A 23,023-nucleotide genomic window follows, 5' to 3' on the forward strand; every position below is an offset into this window, starting at 1 on the left:
GTGTGTGTGCTTGCGTGCAAACGAGTGTGTGTGTGCGTGCGAGCGAGTGTGTGTGTGTGCGTGCGAGTGTGCGCTTGCGTACGAGCCTGTGTGTGTGCTTGAATGCGAGTGCGTGCGTGTGCACTTGCGTACGAGCGAGAGTGCGCGTGCGAGATTATGTGTGCGCTTGCATGCGTACGAGCGAGAGGGAGTGTGTGGTGCAAGCGCGCGAGCGAGAGAGAGGAAAACGAGTCGAGAGTTAAATCCCTTGTTATTGTAGATCTTGGCATATTGAGTATGCGGGGAACAGACTACTGGAACATCAGGACATGTTCTGCAGCATGCTGAGTATTTTCTGATGTAAAATTGGGGTTAGTCTTGTTTCTAACTCGCACAGAACTGCACGCAACCAAACAGTTCGTTGCACAAGCTGGGGTCAATATGGGGAGGTCACTACGCCTGCAGTGACCTTGTACCCATCGGATCCCACTGTTGCATTTTTTCCTAAGTTATTGTGACCTTCATTTCTTTGGTATGTATTATGCTTAATGTAACCACTTTTCTTTACCCTTACTTCTGGCTTAAAGACCAGCTTTAATCCTTAGAATTCTCTTCATTGGACATATTTTTTTCTTTGCCATTCAGATATACTTATATCACGTAAAATGTAGAATTCAATGTGATGTGTCACCAGTTGACCCGATAGTGTCAAAGGTCGATAGCTTCGATAAAAAGTGTCTTTTTTATTTGATTTTCCTTTCATTATATCTTCAATTGTGACCATTAAATGTGTGGTGCGAAATCTCGACACGGCTGCTTGTTTGGTCTTTGAACAGGTGTGTTACCAGACTGTCATTCACCTGCGTTTGTCCAGTTAAGGGCTCGGAGTATTCGCGATTGCAACATTTACCTTCACACAGTCGTTCACACAATATGCATTCCTTATTAATATCGGAGTTCTTTGTTTTCCAATTCCTTCATGAGTACGGAGGGAATATCAACGCAGAAGCACCCACCCCAATCGCGCCACCCTGCAGTTATGACTCAGGACGAGTTCCTGATAAAAGTGTCCGCATGTCGTGCATTCGTATTCCATGTGATTGTGCGTTCGTTGTCACACGTTTGTGCTTGTATACATAGTGTGACCTGAATGTGGTTGGAGGGCCCGTGGTTTTAGTAAGCAAGGAACAGTAACCCCTGCCGGTTCGCACTATACCGAGTATACAGAGATAGCTGTCTAAAAGGCATACTCAGCATGCGACAAAAGCTGTCCTGACGTTCCTGTAGTCTGCCACAACTGATGTAAAATATAGTAAAATAAATGAGGGCCCCAAACCACCGAGACAATGTTTAACTACAAGTAGGTTACATTAGAGTTCTCCGTGAGCAACGTCTCTGTAGTGTAGTGGTTACGAACGACGTCTTAAGATTGAAAGTTAGGGAAATAAAAACTAAGGGGTTTTTTTGTTTTGTTTTTTTGGTGTTTTGCTTTGGGATGTTTTCGTTTTCTAATATGATCAATTTTCTGTCAAGCCTTTCACGAAAACCTATTGATTGCCGAGAGGAATCATGTTTGTTCAAGAAATTGTCAAGAGAGTGGAAATCTTTCTCCTCAAAAGCTGTTTCATCCCAGACAACATGATGACCAGTACTAAAACTGCTCACCTTTGATTTCTTGACTTCGCCAGAATCATCGTCTTCCTCAGTTTCTGAGGGTCTGCTTCCTTCAAAGTTCTCATCTTATCTCTCTGAGTCTTTGTTTTTTGATTTGGCTTCAACAATGTTGTCACAACAAAAACTTGGAGTAGGAGTTATGCCTTCAATATCATCTTCATTAATTGAAGGAGCAAGTCCACTTGTTTCTTGCAATAAATTGTTCTTGCTGATATTTGACTTATTAGTCGGCTGGGTAAAAAACATGCTGATGGAATCTTGTCCTCCTTGGATCACTGACTCATTGCCACTGCTTGTCAAGAAATCGCTGCAGGAGAGAATCCGCTCAGATAGTCTGAGAGGGTCAGTGTTAGAGTCTACCTGGGCTAAATATAGCTGATGCACCTGCACACAAGAATTACAGTACAGATAATCTGTGTGTGTGTGTAGGAGATGTGTGTGCGTATGCACACACTTTGGATCCATATTTATATGATAGATGAAGTGATATGTTTTACATTATTTGAAGTATAAATGAAGTAATCAGTATAAATGAAGCAATGTATCTCTAATTCTTAAAAGCCATTTTTCTTAAGTGCCCATTCTTGGAATAATACATTCCCTAACCCACTCAGAATTGACACATCTACCTTCATAGCAGCTTACCCCATAGGATTGTAAGCCTCAGCACAAGAAGACAGATTGGTCATCTCCTCTTTCCCACTCATCAGGGCTGAAAAGTTGTCTGAATAGGAACCGACGAAAGAGGAACAGTCTGAGGGTGACTTTGAGCCTTGATGTGTGAAGACATCATATGTGATCAAGTTTCCCTCTCCTGTTCCATCCCAGACTGTGTAGTCAAGAGGCAGGATACAAGTAATGCGGGCTTTGTTGAAGTACATCTCATCATTCTGTTAACAGAGTCACAACATGATGAATTGTAATGTACATGAGACTAAATACTTCTATGAAGTACATTTCATGCTCATGTCAACACAATCATAGCCATAGTGACACAGTGTACATACACCAGTAAAAGACTGAATACTTTGTTGAAGAACATTTCATGCTTCCATCAACACCGTATGACTATTTGTGTATTGATATTTTAGCGGAAATTCGCCTATCCTTAAACATGATAAAAGAGCATTAATATGTTCCAGTATACACAAATTTGTTATTATTATGACAGTAAATAATCTGATTTACACACAAACAGGAAAATAAATATTTAAAATATAACATAAAACAGCACAGACAGACAGGCATGGGTGCATGCAACATAGCATGCAAGATTGTTTTATACAGAATGCCAGATAATACAAATGACATGCATGACATAGACGCATATCTGCATGTGAAAAAATTGCATACATTGCGAAGATTAGGGCATCGACTTGCACGAGTGTTGTACAACATCTTGCACACCAAAGCCTCAGGTTCCCGGAGTTCTAAGATTGATGATCCATGCACTGAGATCCAGACACCCAGAAGTCCAGGTTGCAGTGTCAGAATGTGATCATACAGGTTGGATGACACTGTGAAGCTGTCCATAGCATCTAATGTACTGCACAGTAAAGAAACAATTAGATTGAGAAATAGTTTCAGTCCCCATAGCACTGAGTACTGACAGTAGCATCACTGCCATGACATTTTTTTTTTCATATTTCCATCAAGTCACTCCACAACTGACACCATTGCAAACAAGTGGATCTACCAATGAACAGTCCAAGGTAAACAACAAATGTAATATGTAAAACTACTTTTTTTTAGTAACACACAACAAATGCGATTAATTTATACACTGTGAGATGTCTTTTTTCTGTCCGTAACCATGGAGTTAAGAAAAGTGGGAACAAAAGACTACCTGGCATGGATGACAGAGACCGTGTTGCCACAAGCACAACACAGCTGGCTGTCCAAAAGTCGGACACGTCACTGGTGATTGACCAATAGGAATGTACATAACATCGTAGAACACTGAGTTCACATTCACGTTCTGTAAAAACAATAAAACCAGCAGTTTCAGTGAGTTAAATACATCAATAAGTTTCTTTCCTATCAGTGAGATAAATAAGGATGTTTTACCATTAGTGAGTTAAATGTGAAATGTTTAATCTTGGAAGAGCTGCAAAGATGTTGAAAACAATGTGTTTGCTTTCACTTCAGATGAAACACTCTGCTGAGATGACAGCCACCACAAAGGTGTCCATCACTGGTGTAATCATGTAGAGATAAGCACAGAGTATATTCCATATCATATATTAACACACCTCCAGCACAGCTACAGTTTCATCTGCCAGACCAGCAAAAACACGCCAAGTTCCACTATCTTCAAATACGCAGAGTGAGAGAACAGCATCATGCAACTGTTGTTCCCAAATGAGAATGCTGTTGATAAAGAACACCATGAATCATTTTTTGAAAATTCACACATATATATATGCACAAACATACAAAACTAAATATCTATTATAGTGTTATATACTGCTCAATTTACCAACAACTTTTTTAAAATCCAAAAGCAAGCTCTTCTTTATCATAAAGTTACTTTGTGTTCATAGAAATGGTCTACCTTCTATCTTATTTTTGCATAAAATGTTCATAAGAATCTATTTTGGATATGGTCTCCTTTTCTACATGTGAACAGTAAATAATATAACATTTTATTTTTAAGCAAGAAGTTCTAGTTTTCTCTCCAGAAAAGAAATTACCGGTCAGCTTCTCTGTAGCAGCAAATATTCCAAGAAAGTGTACCAAACAAGATGGCGTTTGGGATGGCACACAATCTAATTACATGGCAAGAAAACTAAACAAAGAAAAAACAAATTATGTATTTTTAGTGTGAGCAAGTGAGTAGGAAGTGTGTGTGTGTGGAGAGAGAAAGAATCTCCATTAAATTATTCATAGTTAGATGTGTCAGAGACATACAATGTATGGTTAGATATATCAGAGACTTAATGTATGAGAACATAATATCTGTTACATCGGAGACATATAGTGAATGGTTAGATATATCAGAAACATATAGTATATGATCAGGCTGGTGATAAGTACAAACGTGTTTCGAAATATGGCATAGAAGATATTTCTGTAACTCATATTATTTATGTCTCGATCATATTTAAAGAAGAAAGCTACTTTAGTAAATAATTGACTTAAGCAAACAGAATGCTGATGATATTTTAGACTGATCACAACCATCATTATGCTAAAATGCAAGGTAAAGAAGGACATGCAGAGTTACCTGTATGTGAATGTCAGTCATGGTGTCCTCCTTACAGTCCACAACACACACCTTGTACTGTGTCTGGTTGCCATAGCATACCCATGCCTCACAGCCTGCCAGAGAGAAGGAAGTACCATCAGAATGTTATACCCTCACTGCTGTCAGCACACATGCCTGTTAATTTTCTTTAAAAGGTGACCTGGAAATTCACTATATACTTAGTTATGTAAAGTATGACAGATGATGATGATGATGATGATGTAGTTTTGTAGCGCGCTAGTATCCGCATCACAAAGATGCGCTCAATGCGCGGTGATCCCAGCAGCCACCAAACTGCAGGTCAAATGAAAACTTCAAAAAAGTTTAAACAAGTGAGTCTTAAGATTTTTCTTGAAAGATCCAATACTATCAGACTCCTTGGTCGAGAGGGGAAGCGAGTTCCACAAAAGCGGGGCTACATTGGAGAAGGATCTGAAACCCGCAGTCTTCTTATTAGCATTCTCTGACTGAACACTCGGTCGTTCAAGTCTGAAGTGTGCTGCTGAACGAAGGTTCCGCTGGGGTTGGTAACAGCGAATGAGTTCTTGCAGATAGACAGGCGCAAGATCGTGAAGACAGCCGTATGTCAAGGTTAACAATTTATGCTCAATTCGCTTCTCCACAGGAAGCCAATGTAGGTCACGAAGTACAGGAGTAATGAGGTCAGTTGTTTTCTTTCCTGCAACTATCCTCGCAGCCGTATTCTGCACTCGCTGTAGCCTCGACAACTCGCTCTTTGAAATCCCCCAGAGGCAGCTGTTGGCATAGTCTAATGTAGAACCGATGAGGGACACAGCAACTGCATTTGCAGTCTTCTTATTAAGACTGGGTCGGAGTCGTCCAAGAGTGCGGATATGGAAATAACATGCCTTGACTACAGAACTGACATGATCAGACATAGTTAGAAGATTGTCAACATAGAGTCCAAGGTTCCGTACAGATCAGACAAGCATTCACACTGGCACATATATTTGACAATTTATGTATCAGTAACTACACATGAAAACCTGGGGAGTTCCAGAAAACAGATGTAGAGCGCCGGATGTCATTTGGGAAGTAGCTGGAGAAAGGCAATTAAAGTTTGCAGTCGACACTGCCTATACGCAGATCTCAAATCTAACCCTTGAGCAAATGACATAAGGTGATGTGACGTCAAGATAAGGTGACGACAAAAAGGAGCAGACGACAGCGGTTTGAAAAAGAAAAAAGGCGCCAGGGACAAGCGACGCAGCCGCGGCCATTGTTCTAGCCAGTGCATTAAAGAGTTGTGCACCTGCTGACGGTTCCTGCCTTTTTGGTTTGAGTGTTGGACTGTTGTCGTCAGTCCTCAACCCCCCACCACTCGGTTACACAATGCTTCCCAATTAATAAATTCCCATTATACTAAATTTCCAACCCCCAAACAAATCCCAGCAAAAAGCTTTTTCTATATGTTCCCATGCTGTTGGAATTGTTAGCAAACCCCTGTCTCTTTTAACTTCTAAGTTTAACCGAATGATAAACTCTTGTATTAACCAGAAATCTAATCTAAACTGCCCAACTATATCCCTGCGAGAGCACACACACACACACAATGTTTGTGATGAACATACACATTGTCGCGTGTAGCAACGAATCCAATCGCTCTCCAGTGCAAAACAAACGACACGCACACGCGAGAACACTACAAATACACGTTTAATAATTAAAAAAACAAATGATATAAATGGAACAAGGGAGGAAACAAAAAACAATGGGTTGGGGACAGAAGGGGACACCTACATCTACCAAGTACCACTCCCTCCCTTCTCCGTCCGTACCCTGAAATATCCCCACAGATAGATGTTACAGAAACGTACTCACCGTTCAAGATGGCTTCGTCTCCCAACGGAATTTCTCACAGTTCAAGATGGCTTCGTCTCCCAACGGAATTTCTCACAGTTCAAGATGGCTTCGTCTCCCAACGGAATTTCTCACAGTTCAAGATGGCTTCGTCTCCCAACGGAATTTCTCACAGTTCAAGATGGCTTCGTCTCCAAACGGAATTTCTCACAGTTCAATATGGCTCAGTTCTCACAGCGGAATTCCTCACAGTTTAAGATGGCTCCGTTCTCCCAACGGAATTTCTTTTCCCGCCCAACCTTTCTCCCTGGTGACCGCTCTCCTTCTGATCGTTTCTTTTTCCAGTCAAAAACGTCACAAAACAAAATTGCGTCAGATTACAGTGACGCAGCAACCCCTTACTCCTCTCTAGAACTAAAGCTCGGGCTGAGCCAGCACGCGACACGCGACAAAACCTCCTATATCGAATTAAGTGTTAGTTCCCTGCTAAATTCCATAAGACCAGTGTATTTTAGATCTCCTTAACTCGAAGTTTCTTTGGCTTCCAACCTCCGTTAGTCGAATTTCGAGTCATCACCAGCCAGACGCAACTATGTCTCAAACTGTTGCAAACTATGTTGCAAACTGTCACAAAAAAGACGCTTTTACCCCATTTTCCTTTCAACTTTGTCAGTCTCTTATCGGGACGAGCACTGAGTAGAGTTGGTGTCGATGTGGTTGTGCCCGTGCTCAGTTTACAACGTTGTCAATCGCAGAAACAGTTACAGTCATCATTTGATTGCACTGTTCGATAGTGCAGTACTGTACTACATGCATCCGTATAAAACAATAATATAATAAACGGTTATAATACAGTAATTAAGCCGGATAAACATTGTCCTTGATTAACCTGTGCCTATTACGCCATTTGCCATAACTCAAAAACTCCGTAAGTCGAATTTTTATTTTATTTTATTTTATTTTATTTTTTCGGGTCCCTTTGAGTTCGACTTATCGAGGTCCGACTGTATCCTCAAAGATTCCCGACATCGTCAAGATATATTTCACGAGTTGAATTTAAAGGGATATAACTCTTGACGACGCTGAGTCTACAGCACTTTCTTGTTCTCTCCCCTCACCATACGACCTGATATGACTGTTCATACAGTCGACTGGCTGGGACCTGAAAAGGATGTACATATTACCCGCCCCCGTTGCCTAGCAACAGATAGCTTGTATGTCACCGTTTGCCTGTGAAAACTATTTTCACTAAGCTAACCTTCGCAAGGTTAAACTGCGACACAAGATCTGATAAGAGTAAAAACAGGATTGTGAGACAGATGACCTTTACCCTTTTTCTCATCTCAACAAATCCTCACACACCGAGAGAAAGAAGACAATGATTATAATTTTTTTTTAAGTACACCATTGTTTTTGTCATAGGCTGCTTGAACAGAAGCCAAGGGGGAAAAAACATTCAACACATGGAATAATAGAATTTTTTCATATGCTCGTGTCTGCATTGTAAAACAGACGTAAAAATTATAATTCAACGTGTTACTGGTCAAAAGTTTGGACTGGTATATTGTTATCTGTTTTTTGTTTTGTCTTTTGTTTTGTTTTGTTTTTTGTTGTTGTTGTTTTGTTTGTTTTTTCTTTTTTTTTTTTTTTTTTTGCAGCCCATGCCCTATATTAAAATTCACAAATTGATTACTTACAGTTTGTCCTGATGAACGTCAGATTTCGCACAAACTACTGCTATACCTTCGGCCTATCGTGACCCTAAATATCTTCTGTTTCTAGTCAACCACTGCATACCATTTATTTTTTTTTTTAATCCCAAGCTGTCCAGCCAAAGATTATAACCACCAAAAGAAAGTTTTAATCAAAGTCCCGTTCTAAAGTTGATGACAGGACTAAGAGTATTCGTCTCCAAGGACAGGCTAACACCTGCAGAAGGAGTCGTATTGTAAGGAAGGTCTCGGATACTAGGTCCCTGAGTAGGTTGTAATACATTCTACGAACAATGAACTAATAGGTCCCTGATTTTCATCTTGTATGTAGCTCTCTGGTTTACAAGCCGCATCTAGACTACAGGTCAGTACAGTTTATTCTGTCTCTTCCTTTCTTCGTCTCTCTGTCTCATCTATCTGACTATCTTATATTAATTTTGTTTTATGCTGCCGTCAAAGCAACATATTTCACTTCTTTTATGTTATGATTTGTTAATAATTATTTATGCAGTTTGCTTTGTTTTTTTATCTTGCTTTATAAGACTCCACTTTCTCGGGTCACAAAAGTGCAGTTCACCTCAATTCGTGTCTCACAAACCACTATGCTGACGTTGCACTGACAGCAGTGGGCGTTAAAGACGCTGACCCCACTGTAAAGACATAAAAATGGGGCATGAGACAGGTGGATGGGTGTTCTGGGTCAAGTGCAAGCCGACTTTTACAGGTGCAAACGGGCATATTACGGGTGCTAGGAACAAGAGTACCCTGGTACGTGACGACTATCTTGTTGCTGACTGTAAAAGTCCGTAACCATGGAGTTAATAAAGGTGGGAACAATAGACTACCTGGCATGGATGACAGAGACCGCGTTGCCACAAGCACAACACAGCTGGCTGTCCAAAAGTCGGACACATCACTGGTGATTGACCAATAGGAATGTACATAACACCGTAGAATACTGAGTTCGCATTCACGTTCTGTAAAAACAATAAAACCAGCAGTTTCAGTGAGTTAAATATATCAATAAGTCTCTTTACTATCAGTGAGATAAATAAGGATGTTTTACCATTAGTGAGTTAAATGTGAAATGTTTAATCTTGGAAGAGCTGCAAAGATGTTGAAAACAATGTGTTTCTTTTCACTTCAAATGAAACAATCTGCTGAGATGACAGCCACCACAAAGGTGTCCATGACTGGTGTAATTATGTAAAGATGAGCATAGAATATATTCCATATCATATATTAACACACCTCCAGCACAGCTACAGTTTCATCTGCCAGACCAGCAAAAACACGCAAAAAAAAAAAAATGCAAAATGTTACACAAAAAAAAACAAACAAACATGATTTGTCTTTTACTGACGTTTATTGAAGTTGAAATGTCTGTGAAAATAAGAATAAAAAGCAAGGTAATTAAAAAAAAATAATTAAAAATATACAATTTGTGAAGCACTGTCTCAATTAAATACATAAAAAATGTTTCCTCGTGACATTAGTTATTTGATTATGAGGTGTAGAAAAAGCAAAAACATGTACCCACTGACAAAACATTCAAATTAAATTGCAGTTTTACACTAATTAGATTTTTACCAAAGAAAAGGTTCAAAGATCTATGACACTATATCAAATGATGAGCAAAAAGGATTGATTTAAGCTTCAACAGACATATCTTATAATAAATAAAATCCATGAAATTAAATATAAACGGTTCCAGGCTGGATTGAAGCTTCTGGTATTAACTACAACCATTTAAAAAAAATATGCAAATTTAAAATGTACTTTTATAAATAGCTGATTAAAAAAAAATCTTGTGAAACCTAACAGGTTTTTTTTCGGCAGTAAAGATGTACAGCTTTAATCATCGTCCACCCCATAACAATTTACTGACTTGTACAGGCTGTGCTCAGCCCTTTCCCTTCTGCTATTCTCTCGATCCTGAGCACCAGCTAACCAAGTTGATATATGCACCTGCAGGTCAGCATCTGTAACTTCTGGATAACTTTTTCTTGCAGCATCTAAAAATAGAACAAATATAAGAATATGAGGTATGCATAAAAAGTAATCACTTAATTGCAGGTCACCGACCCTAAAATCCAGAATATAATGAGTAAAAAGGAAGGTACAAGCAAATTATATAGATATGTAAAGTGGCATAAAAATTTAAAGCGTTATAATCAGAAAGGAACTACAAGTGGAACTGCATTAGAATTTCTTTAGGCAGGCAAACTCTGGACATATACTGATTTACAAAAAAATCCCAACACATGCAAACTGTAAAGATGTCTATCAAATGTTGTGTTCATTCTTGTCTGCAAAGTGTCAGCCAGCTGATTAAAGGACTAGACATTGTATAAACATGTGTCCATATTTTTAATTTTGCAATGTCATTGGATCACAATGAAATGAGGAAGGAAAAGTTCTCCAGGCTAGAGTTCTGTCCCTGTAATTTTTTTTTTGAATCTCATGAAAACAGTCAAATATTTAACTCCTTACCCTGAATTGTTTGTAAAATAAAGGGGTGGTTCTTGAGTCCCTTCTTCCCTTTCAGACACATTAAAGCTGTATAACACCAGGCTAAGTCAGTTGAAAATAACACCGATAGTATGTTCCTCACCACATGCTTTAAAGTGAATATTCCACACATCGCCAAATGGCATTCCTGGAAACAGACAATAATAAACATACATCTTTTTTTAAAATAAAACTTGCTGTGGGCAGTATCATGATCCATATTATGATAATTAATATTATAAGACCAAAATATGGATGAACACCATTAATGAAGTTTCCTATTTTTCTTTGTAACCAAGCTGAAGTGGTTACAGAAAATTTATTATCAGCTGTAATCCATGCCACCATAACAATGCCTTTGTTACTTTTTAGTACCGCAGACATGTCATTTGTTCTATACAATAAAAACCTTTAAAGGGAATAGCAAAAATAGATTTGACTCCTCCTACTAACAAATCAGAATACAGCACAAACCAAGCGTGTCCGTTTTCCCGGGTCTGTCTTCAAATCCCACTCCAGACGGTCAACATCCTTTGAAGACTGTAAGGGAAACTGGAACCCTTATGGCAATTTTCCTCCTGTCACCTCCATTTCCTGGTGTTGTTTCTCCATCCTTGCAAGCCTCCTTTTCACATCTTTTATATCATCTCTCATCTCTTCCAGGAGAGACAGTTGCTGCTGTCCCAAGTTTCTCTAGTTGAGCTGGAACCAACAAATACAATCGCAGAAAACATATACGATGTGATTTTTTGCTGGCTTCGCTTAATTCACAATGCCTGGAAAATATCACTAATCTTGGTTGCTTTTCCCATTTGTAATACATCTATTTGATATTTGATCCATATTTACTTCAATTTTTTTTTTTCACTATGGAAAAAGAAGGCTGGGGTCGATATTCCACTTCTGGCTATATTTCACAAAAACACTGTTCATAAGTCTTTGCCGAGGGTAAGAAAAAACAAAATTTTAAAATGATTATAAACAAAATGACTTCAAATTACCTTCCAAGGGGTTGTGGGTCCCTATGCTAGCAGGACAAAAACCAGAGAATGAGCGCTGGAGGTGTGAAGGCAAAGGTGAAATAGTACTTTGTTGATAGCTGCTACTTGGGGACACCCTTGGGCTGACAACTACTAGTGGCAGAGAGTATGGCAATGGTGGTGGACACTGCTGCATTGAATAGTCATCACATAGTGATTCCTTGGCATTCTTCTCTCCTTTGCTGTCTGTTAGCTGTGCATCCCTGTGTCAAATGAATACATTTGCATAAACTTATTTAGCTCAGTAAATTTAAAACTATATGTTGTTTGAAAATTTTATTTTTTTTAAAGAACATTTTAGTGTTATTGGACGAAATTTGTTTATCACTGTAAGTATGCTATTTTACCAGGAAGGTGACACTGCCTTGTGTCCTTACAGGATGTCCACAAAAAATCCCTAAAATTAAGCATAAAAAAAAAAAGAAAACAGACCGAAATCGAATCGGAGTTATCCGTGTCCTTTTTGTTTGAGTGGGAGTATTTGAGTCATCACTCTCCACCTCCAACATTTCTTTCAGTCTCTCGCAGATTTGGCTAGCTGCTTGGTAGTTACCTTCATGGAAATATTAAAAAGTAGCCAAATTAAATTTCACCAATCCAGACCAAAAGTAGATCATAAATTTCCCTTCAACGATACTACAATTTTATAGTGCAGCATAATAACCAAAGTTACAGTACCTGTTATAGTGTTCCAACAGTCCAGGTATCATCTTTTTATCTCCTTCCTTTCTCCTGCAGTACATAATAGTATAGCAGTCATTTTTACAATTAATGCTCACACGCTTCATAAATTTTCTTTCTGATATAAATCAATTATGAATTAAAAAATTGCACTTACTTAATGACTTGTGCAGGAGAACTGGATGCATAGGCCATGAGTCATCTGGTGTTTTAGCTTTAATAATGAAGCTTGCATCTGCTTAAACAGATTTTGCGACCACTGGAATCTTTAAAAATGCTAGCAGCCAGCTGTCTGGAATTACAGCTACTGCATGGCCTCTTTAAACTTTCTTCTGCTTCTTCCAAAACCTCAACAACATGGAATAAGGTCATCTGCTGAAAAAACATGCAGTTTGTAGGCATTTGATCCTAAATATGCAAAGCCTGATGTTAAATAGATGTGTAAAGCAAGCATAAATAAATTATGTATGTGTACAGCATATTTCCACTGATAGTTCAAATGCAGGTGTTAAACACAACATAGAGATGGATGGTAATTACGTAGAATACTCAGTAAATGAGACAAAGAACTAATTATAATGTTACATTGGCTTGCCCAGTGTTAAATCCTGATACAAATCGTTTTCTGAAATCCACTCGCTATTCTGTAATAATTCAGTGTCGCTGTCTGATTCACTTTGATCTTCCTGATCTAAACAATCAACAAAAGAATTCCATTCCATTTCTTCTGTTTCGTTTTGATCCTGATCTAGATTTTGCGAAGCTGAACCCGATCGCGTATGGATGCTAACAGCTGATGAAATATCGCCAGATAAATCGTAATGGCAATTTATTTGAGGAAATTCTGACAGCTCCTTAGTCTCTGCATCATTAATTACGACTAAAGAATTTTCAAATTGCTAGGGTTCAGAACTGCTGAGCCCGACTTTAATTCTTCTTTCTGGACAACTTCTGCATTTATCGCTTTCATGTATTTGTTAACTTGTGCTCTAATCCTTCTCTGATGAGCTTGATATTCTGCATTGCATTCGGACATGGATGCCTAGCTGGTTGGAATTAATAAATAAATAGTATATTTACTTAAGTATAAATAAGTTATATAAACGTAGTGTGTTGTTGAACAGTCGAATGCTGCTTGCAATTGTCCTGGAGAACACTTATGGCGAATAGAAACAAAATTTGAAAATGGCGGCCACGGTCGCTGTGTACGCATGCCATTGGCTAAAAGTAGTTGCTATTATTAGGACATCCAGTAAGAACCGGACCTTCGAGGTCATCTGGGACAAAATTCATGGGACCATTGACTTATGGCTTTCGATGCTGCTAGGGTTGTCGCGTATTGCAGCGGATCCAATAGCTCTCCAGTGCAAAACAAACGACACGCACACGTGAGAACACTACAAATACACATTTAATAATAATAAAGAAACAAACAAACAAAAAACAAAACAAATGATATAAAAGCAACAAGGGAGGGAATATAAAACAATGGGTCGGGGACAGAAGGGGACACCTACATCTACCAAGTACCACTCCCTCCCTTCTCCGTCCGTACCCTGAAATATCCCCACAGATAGATGTTACATAAACGTGCTCACAGTTCAATATGGCTCCGTTCTCACAACGAATTCCTTTTCCCGCCCAACCGTTCTCCCTGGTGACCGCTCTTCTTCTGTTCTATTTTTTTCTTTTTCCAGACAAAAACGTCACAAAATTAATTGCGTCAGATTACAGTGAGGCAGCAACCCCTTCCTCACCTCTTGAACTAAAGCTCGGGCTGAGCCAGCATGCGACACGCGACAAAGCTTCCCCCTCCCCCAAATTAAATCAAATTTTATTGTCTGTCGAAGAAAACCAAGACAGAAATTTTTCTTTTGCTCACAAACACATATAATATGACGGGCAGGCATCCATACTCATATAGATATTTATATAGATAAAGGTAAAAATACAAATTTTTTTATAGCGTAGAGATCACGAACTTATAGAACACATACAGAAAAAAGAATATCGTTTGAAGAGTACTGATGATCATCGAAGAGTTAACCGTTTTTGTGTTTTTTTTTAATACAATGCTCCGCACACAGTCAGACGCAACGCAGTATCATTTGTGTCCATCTGTGCACAAGCTGATATAAGCAGAAATCCAACCACGTTGAAAACGTGAAGGATGAAAGTGAACTGGTATCACACTCTTTGGCAGATCTACCTCTGATCCATCTACTGTTTGGGATTGGATAGATCTGCTTGGTAGGGGCGACACTCATTCACTGAAGAAAGGTGATGTCAGCCAGAGACCTGATTGGCCTCACATGTAGTGTGTTCCTGATATATTCTCTAGATCAGTGGTTCTCAAAGTATTTCGGACCGCGGACCACTTTACTTAAGTAAAAAATATGGCGGACCACCAAGGCCTAAAAATCACTCTGTACTACGAATTTCAAATTTAAATTGCCGCATTTGTTTCATTACAATTCAAAACTAAATGTCCTTCTGTGACAGTAGTATAGAAATAAGTTGACATAAAACTACGTACTTAACTGAAGTTTTCTACAAGCCTATCTGGCGATTTAAACATCACTTTGCTGACATATGACGACTGTCAGCCGCGGACCACCTGACTTATGCCCGCGGACCACTAATGGTCCGGTGGTCCGCAGACCACACTTTGAGAACCAATGCTCTAGATCAGTGATGCCCAACCTTTTTTGGCCTGCGGGCCATATCCATTTCGGACAGCCGTGTCGCGGGCCATATCCATTTCATACAGCCGTGTCGCGGGCCACTTCACCGCAAAAATACAAAAAGGAAAAAAAATAGAACAACCATTTTTTATTAGAAACAAGTTGTACTTACCATTAATTATGTAGTAATTAGTTGGATATTTGAAGTTGTTTTCCCGAAACCAACTTCTGAATGTCCGGCCTCATCGTAGAGACACCAAGTCTGAGCACTGAATCGAAATGTTCGTCCATCGAAAAAAAGATTGAGAGACGCCCCTACGTGGGGATAAATACTTCTTCCTGTTTTTTCGTTTTTTTAAGGTCTTCTTTTATTACTAACATGCCGATTTCCTGCACTGTGGGCAGAAGTTTCGCGGGCCGGATGGCACCGCGTCGCGGGCCGGATATGGCCCGCGGGCCGTAGGTTGTGCATCCCTGCTCTAGACCATACGAGTGATGGAGCACCGCTGCTCAGCCTGCCGATATACATACCCTAGCTACCATACAAACAGATGCACAACATTCGTTGGCCTACCTATAGATAACCATTAAGCACGCCCCCTCTAATTGCCCCGGGGTGGGCCACCTAACCACTTATCCAGTCTTGGGATATGACCGGGTTAAGAAGTCCGCTTCGAAGCTCTGCCTGGCGAAACCTTGGCTGAAGTGTTAGTTTTTGCTGCGTTTCTTCTATCTTGCGATTGGTATGAACCAGTGCGGCAAGCTCTTTTGCTTCGTGGTCAAGCTGTTCCTCCAGATTGACAATCTTACTCTCAAGGGCAGCTGTGGTAGCTTTAGTACGAGCTCAGTTCTGCCCCTCCAGCTCCTGAAGTTTGTCACGCATTTCTTTGTCCTGGCGCTCAAGGACCAGCCTCTGATTTTCAAGCTTCAGCGACACTGAACGCTCTGCTTCCAAGTTCTTCACTCGCTTCTCATTATCTTTTACAGCAGCAGCCATTTCCTTCAGTGCAATGCGTGCCTTTTCAACTTCGTGCTGGAAGTCCTTCATCTGAGCAGCCAGCTTCTGGTACTGCTTAACATCATCTTCCTTCACCTTGTTGGCAATCTCCACTTCCTGCTCTAAGCCTCGCAAATATCCTTGTAACTTATTACGAGCATTTACTGCTATGGCTCGATCTGTGCTTGAGCTCATCCTGAAGCTCTTCTTCCATTTCTCGCAGCTGTTTAAGCAATGATCTCTTAGACTCCTCTTCCAGCTCCTCAAGACCAGCAACATCACGGTCATACTGAGCCTTCAGAGCATGCATGTTCACTTCCAAACGCAGTTTTGCATCTTCTGCTGCCTGGAGCTCATCTTCTAAGTCCTCTAGTTCTCGGGCTTGCTGCTGACGCCTTTACACATGCCCGGCCAGTACAACTCACACCACATTCTATTCCTTGTCCCCCTTGCCCCCAGATGTCCCGCCATGGGCGTGTCGGGGGCTACACGTAGCACTTCGTGCCATAAGGTTGATTCAACCAACGATGGCAGAAGTCTACTCATTCACAACGAAATCGGCACTGTTAAATTAGACACAATAAAGAGAGATCGATGTAAGCAGGCTAACCAACAACGATAAAGTAGGATATTACACTCAATTATAGAAAAGAACAATAGAGAGCGAGGCAAAGGATGTCGGAACCACATGGACCCAACTGAGGGTTGCTGCCCAAAACCGGGTCCACTGGTGAGGTGTTGTTGCGGCCCTATGCTCCTCGAGGAGTAACAAGGACTAAATTAAGAGACTAACACTCATTTAAGTTACTTTAACTAATCCTGGTCAAATAGATCCTTGTTATGGTCGAATCTGTCCAGGACAGTGGTCGAATAGACTGGTCGCGGTGGTCGAATGGTCAAATCGACCAGTGACTTTATTGACTCGGCCTGTTCTTACGAAGTATATACGTGCAAGGGATATCAATCCAAACTGTTCTTGGAGTCGTAATTATCAGCCGAAACTCCCAATCTTTATTAACGCGAAGAAGAAAAAAATTTCGGAAACGGAACCGAAGATATAAATGTTTCTTTCAATCTGGCATTGAAAACGAAAAGATTAAAAAAAATGATTAAAATTTTGACAAAAACAGGTTACAAAGACGCCAAATTTATTTTTGTAGTAATTAACAAAGGAATGCCCACACAGCCTTTCCCCGACCACCGTGTGATATTTCTGTCGATGTTACTTAATTTTTTATTATTGTTGTTCACAACTCAGTATAACCACCGATGATGTAGCGTAATAGTTTGCTCAAACTGTTCTGTAAGACGACCGAACAGCAGACAGAAGACTTGAGGTCACGTAGCCTGCAACAGAAAGTTCGAGGCGTCACATGAAAGTTGTCAAGCACCTCTGTCGCAAGTCCTTATTGGTCGAAGAATAACTCCTCGGTCTAGCTACTGAAATATTTTGAATGAATCTGTCCAAAGGATCCTTTATTACTTTTGAAGAGGACCTAGTCAAAACTTTTTCTTTCCACCAAATAATGGCAGGGGTACAGTTTGCGGCAGCTTTTTATCTCAAGGCAGGGAGTAACTTTTTTTTAAACACTATTCGAACTGAAGATACGGACAAAATGCTTTTACTTTGAAAGCCTTGGCTCTCAGATCTGACCGCTATTCATCGAGAATTCGACAGGCAGCGTGTACTGGCCATTTTTTTTAAAAGCCATTTTGGCACCGAGCCTATAAAATTAAAAATAGCTCTAGAGACAACTAGAAGGTTATGTTTCTTGAGCTATGGGTTCACACGCACACACGCATATGTGGCATCAAAGGCACCCGCATGACCAGTGTTAGTCATGCATCAAACATGACATGCGTTTGGTCAGTCCGACTGATTGGTACGTACAGTAAGTACAGCTCCAACAATTAACGCCATAACGGAAGAATATGACGTCACCACGGGGTATCGACGAATAGTATTGACTAATGGGTGCTTCACTTTTGTCGCGCATGCACGCAGGCATGCACGCAGACGCACATACACTCTTTCTCTGATCTCTTCCGTAGCATAATGTATACCGTCGTCTGACAGACACAAAGGAGGACACACAACAAGGCCAATGCCCACGTGACTTGGCAAGCCAGAGACTTATGTTAGAGACCTTTGTTTACCAGGATAGTAAGGTATTTAACTGAGGTGCTTCTACCCAGACACACTTTCTTTGCGCCCGCCTCCCTCTACTGACATTTCGTAGAGCAGTGACATCTGCAAGAAAGGCTGACTTTATCTGAGAATCATCAGGTCGAAGAGTTCTTATTTCATTTTCAGTTTGGAAAAATTCAGAAGACACTGTGCAGTGTACAGGCAACAGTTCCGTAAATCGAGTTGCAGTTTTTAGTGGCTTGCGAGATATGAAATAACTTGTAAGGTTCAAGAAATACATCGATTGAATTAAAAAAAAAATAGTTGTGAAGTGATGTGGAAAAACTTTAGAGGTTCATGAAATGCTGCGTAGCAACATGGAAAATAACTTATTGTGTTACAGCACTTATGTTGAGTAGCAGTTTGCGACGGAGAGAATAACTTTTCAAAATAAGCTTCAGAACAATTGATGATCAACTAGGAATTCAAGCAGTACAAGATGCATTTATGTGATCGGTGCTGGTGAGCTCCAGTCGACCTAAGATAATGCTGTGAGAGTACTGCTGGCTTGGCTGTCGACGAAGTAGGTTTTGAGACATTTTGAGTCAGTAACCGGCATGTTAGTCTCGATCGTAAAAGAGACATTTTGGAAGACTATAACGACATCTGCATGCCATCAAATTTCCGAGAGATATTGTGAGAGTGCGCACTATGCCGTGCACTATGTCCGGTGCGGGCCTTCGGCTGCCAGCTCCTCCAGCGCCTCCAGCCCTCCAGCTTCCAGTTACTTCCAGCAAGCCATGATGGCTCTCGACAATGAATATGATAGCAGCGAGGATACATGTCGAGGTTAGTCCTGATAGAGTCAGCAGCTTCTGTTCGTGTTATTTTAGTAAGTGGAATGTCTGCTTTACGTTAGAGTCGATAATTATATTCTTAATCCAAAAGCTCTATGTCCTATTTCCTTTTGTAATATAATTTCAGTTTTAACAAAGAGGGCCTCCAAAATGCTAGAAGGAAGTTAGAAGTCGGTGCCAAGATGAGTAAGGCACGAGTGTAGGTTTATTTAGATGTAGACGAACTTGAACAACTCGATCATTAATGTTATAATCAAGCGGTCCATTTCGCTCACTCCTCAGTTCTTCATCTTCATCCATGTTCACTTCATGTTTGTCATGGTGTGACTTCTGTTTCTTGTATGATTGACTGTGGTTTCGCGCATTGAACTTACCTCCACATGGGTAATTCGCTCTACAAGTCTGTGTTGTTGGTGTATCGGTGTTATTTTGGAATAAATGTAGTCAAGGTGATCTAAATATAGGGGAATGAGGAATTATTCTCCTAATAATGGAAACAGCTAAAAAAATCAAATTATTCAGCATCCGAGCTTTTTCATTTTTTTTTAAAAAGAGGTAAACCCTATAACTAGGTTTGCATATGACTTAATTGTCATTGACACAGACTTCCATCTTAATGTAAGGTCTTTAATTGATATTAGTGCATATTTTTAATGCATTTTGTTAAAGTAAAAAATGAAAGAAGTATTATAGTGTTGTTTTGCATGTTCAGACAGTTCCAACAGCGACACTGAATGCACGGAATGCAGCAGACAGCGCCGAAGTGATGCCATGGCAACGTTGGAGCAGCATGCACTTGCAAACGGGGAAGTAACTGGGGATGAGGATAACAGTGCTTTAAGAGTGACTTCCCCTGTTGGCAATGGTGACGTTCGTTGTGGTCGCTGTGCGGCTCGGAGTACAACCAACGGTAACAGCTCTATCGCAACGGTCGAAGGGCAGAGTCCGCGACTGGCGAGAAGAAAGTCTTCTACTGACAAAGGAGTGCAGTGGGCGGACGAACAGAACAAGCAGTTAGCGCGAGAACAGCCCCCGAAACGGCGAGAAAGGAAACCGTCAGTCACAAGTGTGGCTCCACCTAGGCCCATTCTCAAGCATCCTTAGAAGGCGAGTAGTGGTTGAGGGTGTTGTCTGCGTGCCCAAGAAGTGTCAGGCAGCTTGGTTGGTACAGTGAACAGTGATCAAGCCTGGATTGACACAGAGGAATAGCTGTCATTGGTATCATCCAGGCTGCAGTCAGTAGGAGATACACACAAGAGACTATCTTTGTGGGTCGTAGACAAGGTTTCTTTCTTGCCAGAGAATAGTTTTGTCGTTGTTCAAAATAGATGAATATAACTGCTTTATACCGATTGATACTCACATGGTTAATTAAGCGTATGCATACTTACAAACTGTTGTTGAAGCAAAAAATCTGTTTTTTAATCGAAAAACAAGGCAGAAAATGAAACTGCAACGCAACTGACATTTTAATTTAAGTAAAGGTGCGACATATACAGATGTTGAAAAGAGGTTTTAGCAAAGGCAGGTCATTAAGTTCATTATCAACAACTGAAATGACGAAATGAACTTCACTGCGGTCGCACGTCAACGGTAATCGATGAGTTCGCAAACTTCAAAGAACTATTTGCACCTGAGTTTCATTTCTTGCCGGCAGCGTATTGCCGCTGGTGAAACGGGCTTTATGACATGGTAATAAAAATAATAATGCGACAATTGACTTTCTTGTACTTAGTCTTAGGTCAGACGACGCTCAGAATACACAAGACACAGCACACATTTCTGCCGCAAGAAAACTTTTGCTTTAGCTTTCAAAAAGTAAAACATAGCAGTTTTAAGTGACAATAAAAGCACAGTTGGTTGCATTCTTTCTTCTTTGTGTGCGTGCGCGCGTGCTTGTCTTTTCGAGGTTTTGACGGTAATAGGCCCTCGAATAGGATATGTTTGTTTTTGCTTGACAGTGGATCTGGTCAGACAATTTGGATGCCTAAACAGTTTCTGTTGTAGATTATGTTTTCTAGTATAGTTAATGAATGTGTTGAAAACAGAGGTGAAGGTGTGCACAAAACCGTAACTGGATTTGTTGAAGGTCACCGTGTTTGTGTGTGTGGTGTCCAAGTTAACACGGGATACATCGACTATACACTATGACCGTACAAGTTACTTTCACCTTTTGGACCACGAACGAGAATTTTTGGCAATCTGGAAGCAGCACATTTTTTCGCCTGGTTTCTTGAACAGTGATCTAGTAACCAGGTTATTACTGGCTGGGACTGAATGCGTCCAGAAAAATATGAAACACTTGAAGAGTGTCGCATTGTCCAAACTCAATACCACTGGCTGCGAAGTTGGAGGTCTCACAAGGCGGCGTTTGTTTGAAACTGCCTCTTAAAAAGTTGTTTCCGAGACCTCGCCGGCGTAGAAGTAAAGTCTCGATTGTCAGGAACATCGGGCTCTTTTTTTGGGGGGCCGTGGAAAAGACTTGAAATAGGTCGTGGACAAACAAACACACCGTTCAATGTCGTCACGAAGACTGGCAGAAGAAAGATCTGAGATCAGGCTACCTGAGTACAGGTCACGGGGAGATCCTCCCTAACAGAGATGGTCACAGGTGGTGAACAGTCAGTAACCTTAAGAGAAAGAAGCCATGCGATCCCGGATTAATAAGCAGTCCCAGAGCAGCTGGAGAATATTCTAATAGAATGGGGCAAGGTAACAAATGACAGTTATATACCTGAAATGTCCGATGATAAATTCTCATGTGACTTCGATTCCCGTCATAAGCTCTACCTACGAAGAAGGAAAGGATAACAGAAATATTGCTTGAATATTTGTTTCATCGTGACTTTTTCTGAAAACAGCCATTAGTGTTCGAACCTCTGTCCTTAACCCACTTCTCTATGTTAACAACAATTCTTTTAATACTGCACTTTCTTTCAATATGTTACTTCTTAACATTACAGTCAAAAGGGGAGGCTTCGCTAAACCCTTTGACGATCAGCCTCACCTCGTTGTTCCAGTCCCGAGTCACGCGCGTACACTGCCAGAAAAGAATTAACTCCATGTCTCAAAAGCTTTCCAGCTGTATTTATCGGTATTTGAGTCTTGCCTGAATTGCAGTGGTCATTTATTTCTTGCTGTCAGCTCTAACTCTTTTTTATTTACTCCTGGAGTATCTCAATATGTGATTGCAATTCTCTTTTGCTGATGGACAGGCTATTTTATTTATTTCATTTGGTTGTGTTAATTTTACGAACTTGAAAGAACTTGAAAGAAAGGAAATGTGTTGACTGGTAAATCCTCTCGCTTTAGTAACACATAGGCGCGGGCGCACACACGCACACACCCTCGAAATGTGTGTCTGGACTTTAAATAATACTGCTGCTCGTTGATTTTTGCGTGCACTGAACACGATGGTGAACAAGCTGAGATTGTCCTGTAAATCATCTTGCACATATGATGTATCTTTTGAGAAGAAATTAAAATAATTTTGACTAATCCAATATCTATCTCTATATTTAGAGAGAGAGATGCTCACGCGCACATATGCACGCACACACTTAAGTACACACGCACGCACGTATGCGTCTGTCCGCGAGATGAACGTCACGTTCTTTCTGCCATGAAGGTCTCACTTGGCTTCAGAGATTTACTTGCGTATTGTTCCATGCTGTTAAACCAGTTCTTTCTTC

At 40.4% G+C, this 23,023-nt stretch overlaps 2 protein-coding genes and 1 long non-coding RNA gene across 6 annotated transcripts in view; 1 reads left to right on the plus strand and 2 right to left on the minus strand.

Moving 5' to 3' along the window:
• LOC112574129 overlaps positions 1-14,468 on the minus strand; it is a 28,912-nt gene extending 14,444 nt beyond the window's left edge. For 3 of the 4 annotated variants that reach the window (XR_003101349.1, XR_003101351.1, XR_003101350.1), the window contains exons 1-14: positions 12,823-14,468; positions 12,663-12,716; positions 12,417-12,537; positions 11,946-12,187; positions 11,419-11,646; positions 10,927-11,092; positions 6,743-10,448; positions 4,880-4,974; positions 4,347-4,441; positions 3,906-4,023; positions 3,500-3,631; positions 3,007-3,199; positions 2,299-2,543; positions 1,645-2,037 (exon numbers count right to left, since the gene is read on the minus strand). This is a non-coding gene — a long non-coding RNA (uncharacterized LOC112574129). The remainder of the gene's footprint in view (positions 1-1,644; positions 2,038-2,298; positions 2,544-3,006; positions 3,200-3,499; positions 3,632-3,905; positions 4,024-4,346; positions 4,442-4,879; positions 4,975-6,742; positions 10,449-10,926; positions 11,093-11,418; positions 11,647-11,945; positions 12,188-12,416; positions 12,538-12,662; positions 12,717-12,822) is intronic. The other variant, XR_003101352.1, reaches the window with a different exon arrangement.
• A 1,260-nt stretch (positions 14,469-15,728) lies between these two features.
• Positions 15,729-18,579, minus strand: LOC112573772 (myosin heavy chain, embryonic smooth muscle isoform-like). The gene is given in 3 exon segments (XM_025254366.1): positions 15,729-16,526; positions 16,528-16,741; positions 18,539-18,579. Coding segments are annotated over 3 exon segments (588 nt in total). The 3' UTR covers positions 15,729-16,193.
• LOC112574111 lies at positions 18,425-21,196 on the plus strand. The gene is made up of 2 exons (XM_025254984.1): positions 18,425-19,323; positions 20,044-21,196. The coding sequence occupies exons 1-2, from the start codon at positions 19,092-19,094 to the stop codon at positions 20,433-20,435; spliced, it is 624 nt and encodes a 207-aa protein (XP_025110769.1). The 5' UTR covers positions 18,425-19,091; the 3' UTR covers positions 20,436-21,196.
• The last annotated feature ends 1,827 nt before the right edge of the window (positions 21,197-23,023 follow it).

The sequence above is a fragment of the Pomacea canaliculata genome, linkage group LG10 (genome assembly GCF_003073045.1).
Source record: "Pomacea canaliculata isolate SZHN2017 linkage group LG10, ASM307304v1, whole genome shotgun sequence".
Lineage (NCBI taxonomy): Eukaryota > Metazoa > Mollusca > Gastropoda > Architaenioglossa > Ampullariidae > Pomacea > Pomacea canaliculata.

Excerpts from the sequence above, each read along its gene's own strand:
- LOC112574111 (XM_025254984.1), top strand. The coding sequence starts at position 19,092 with ATGTTAGTCTCGATCGTAAAAGAGACATTTTGGAAGACTATAACGACA. Across the intron at positions 19,324-20,043 it reads CAGCGAGGATACATGTCGAG|ACAGTTCCAACAGCGACACT; the intron begins GTTAGTCCTGAT and ends TTGCATGTTCAG.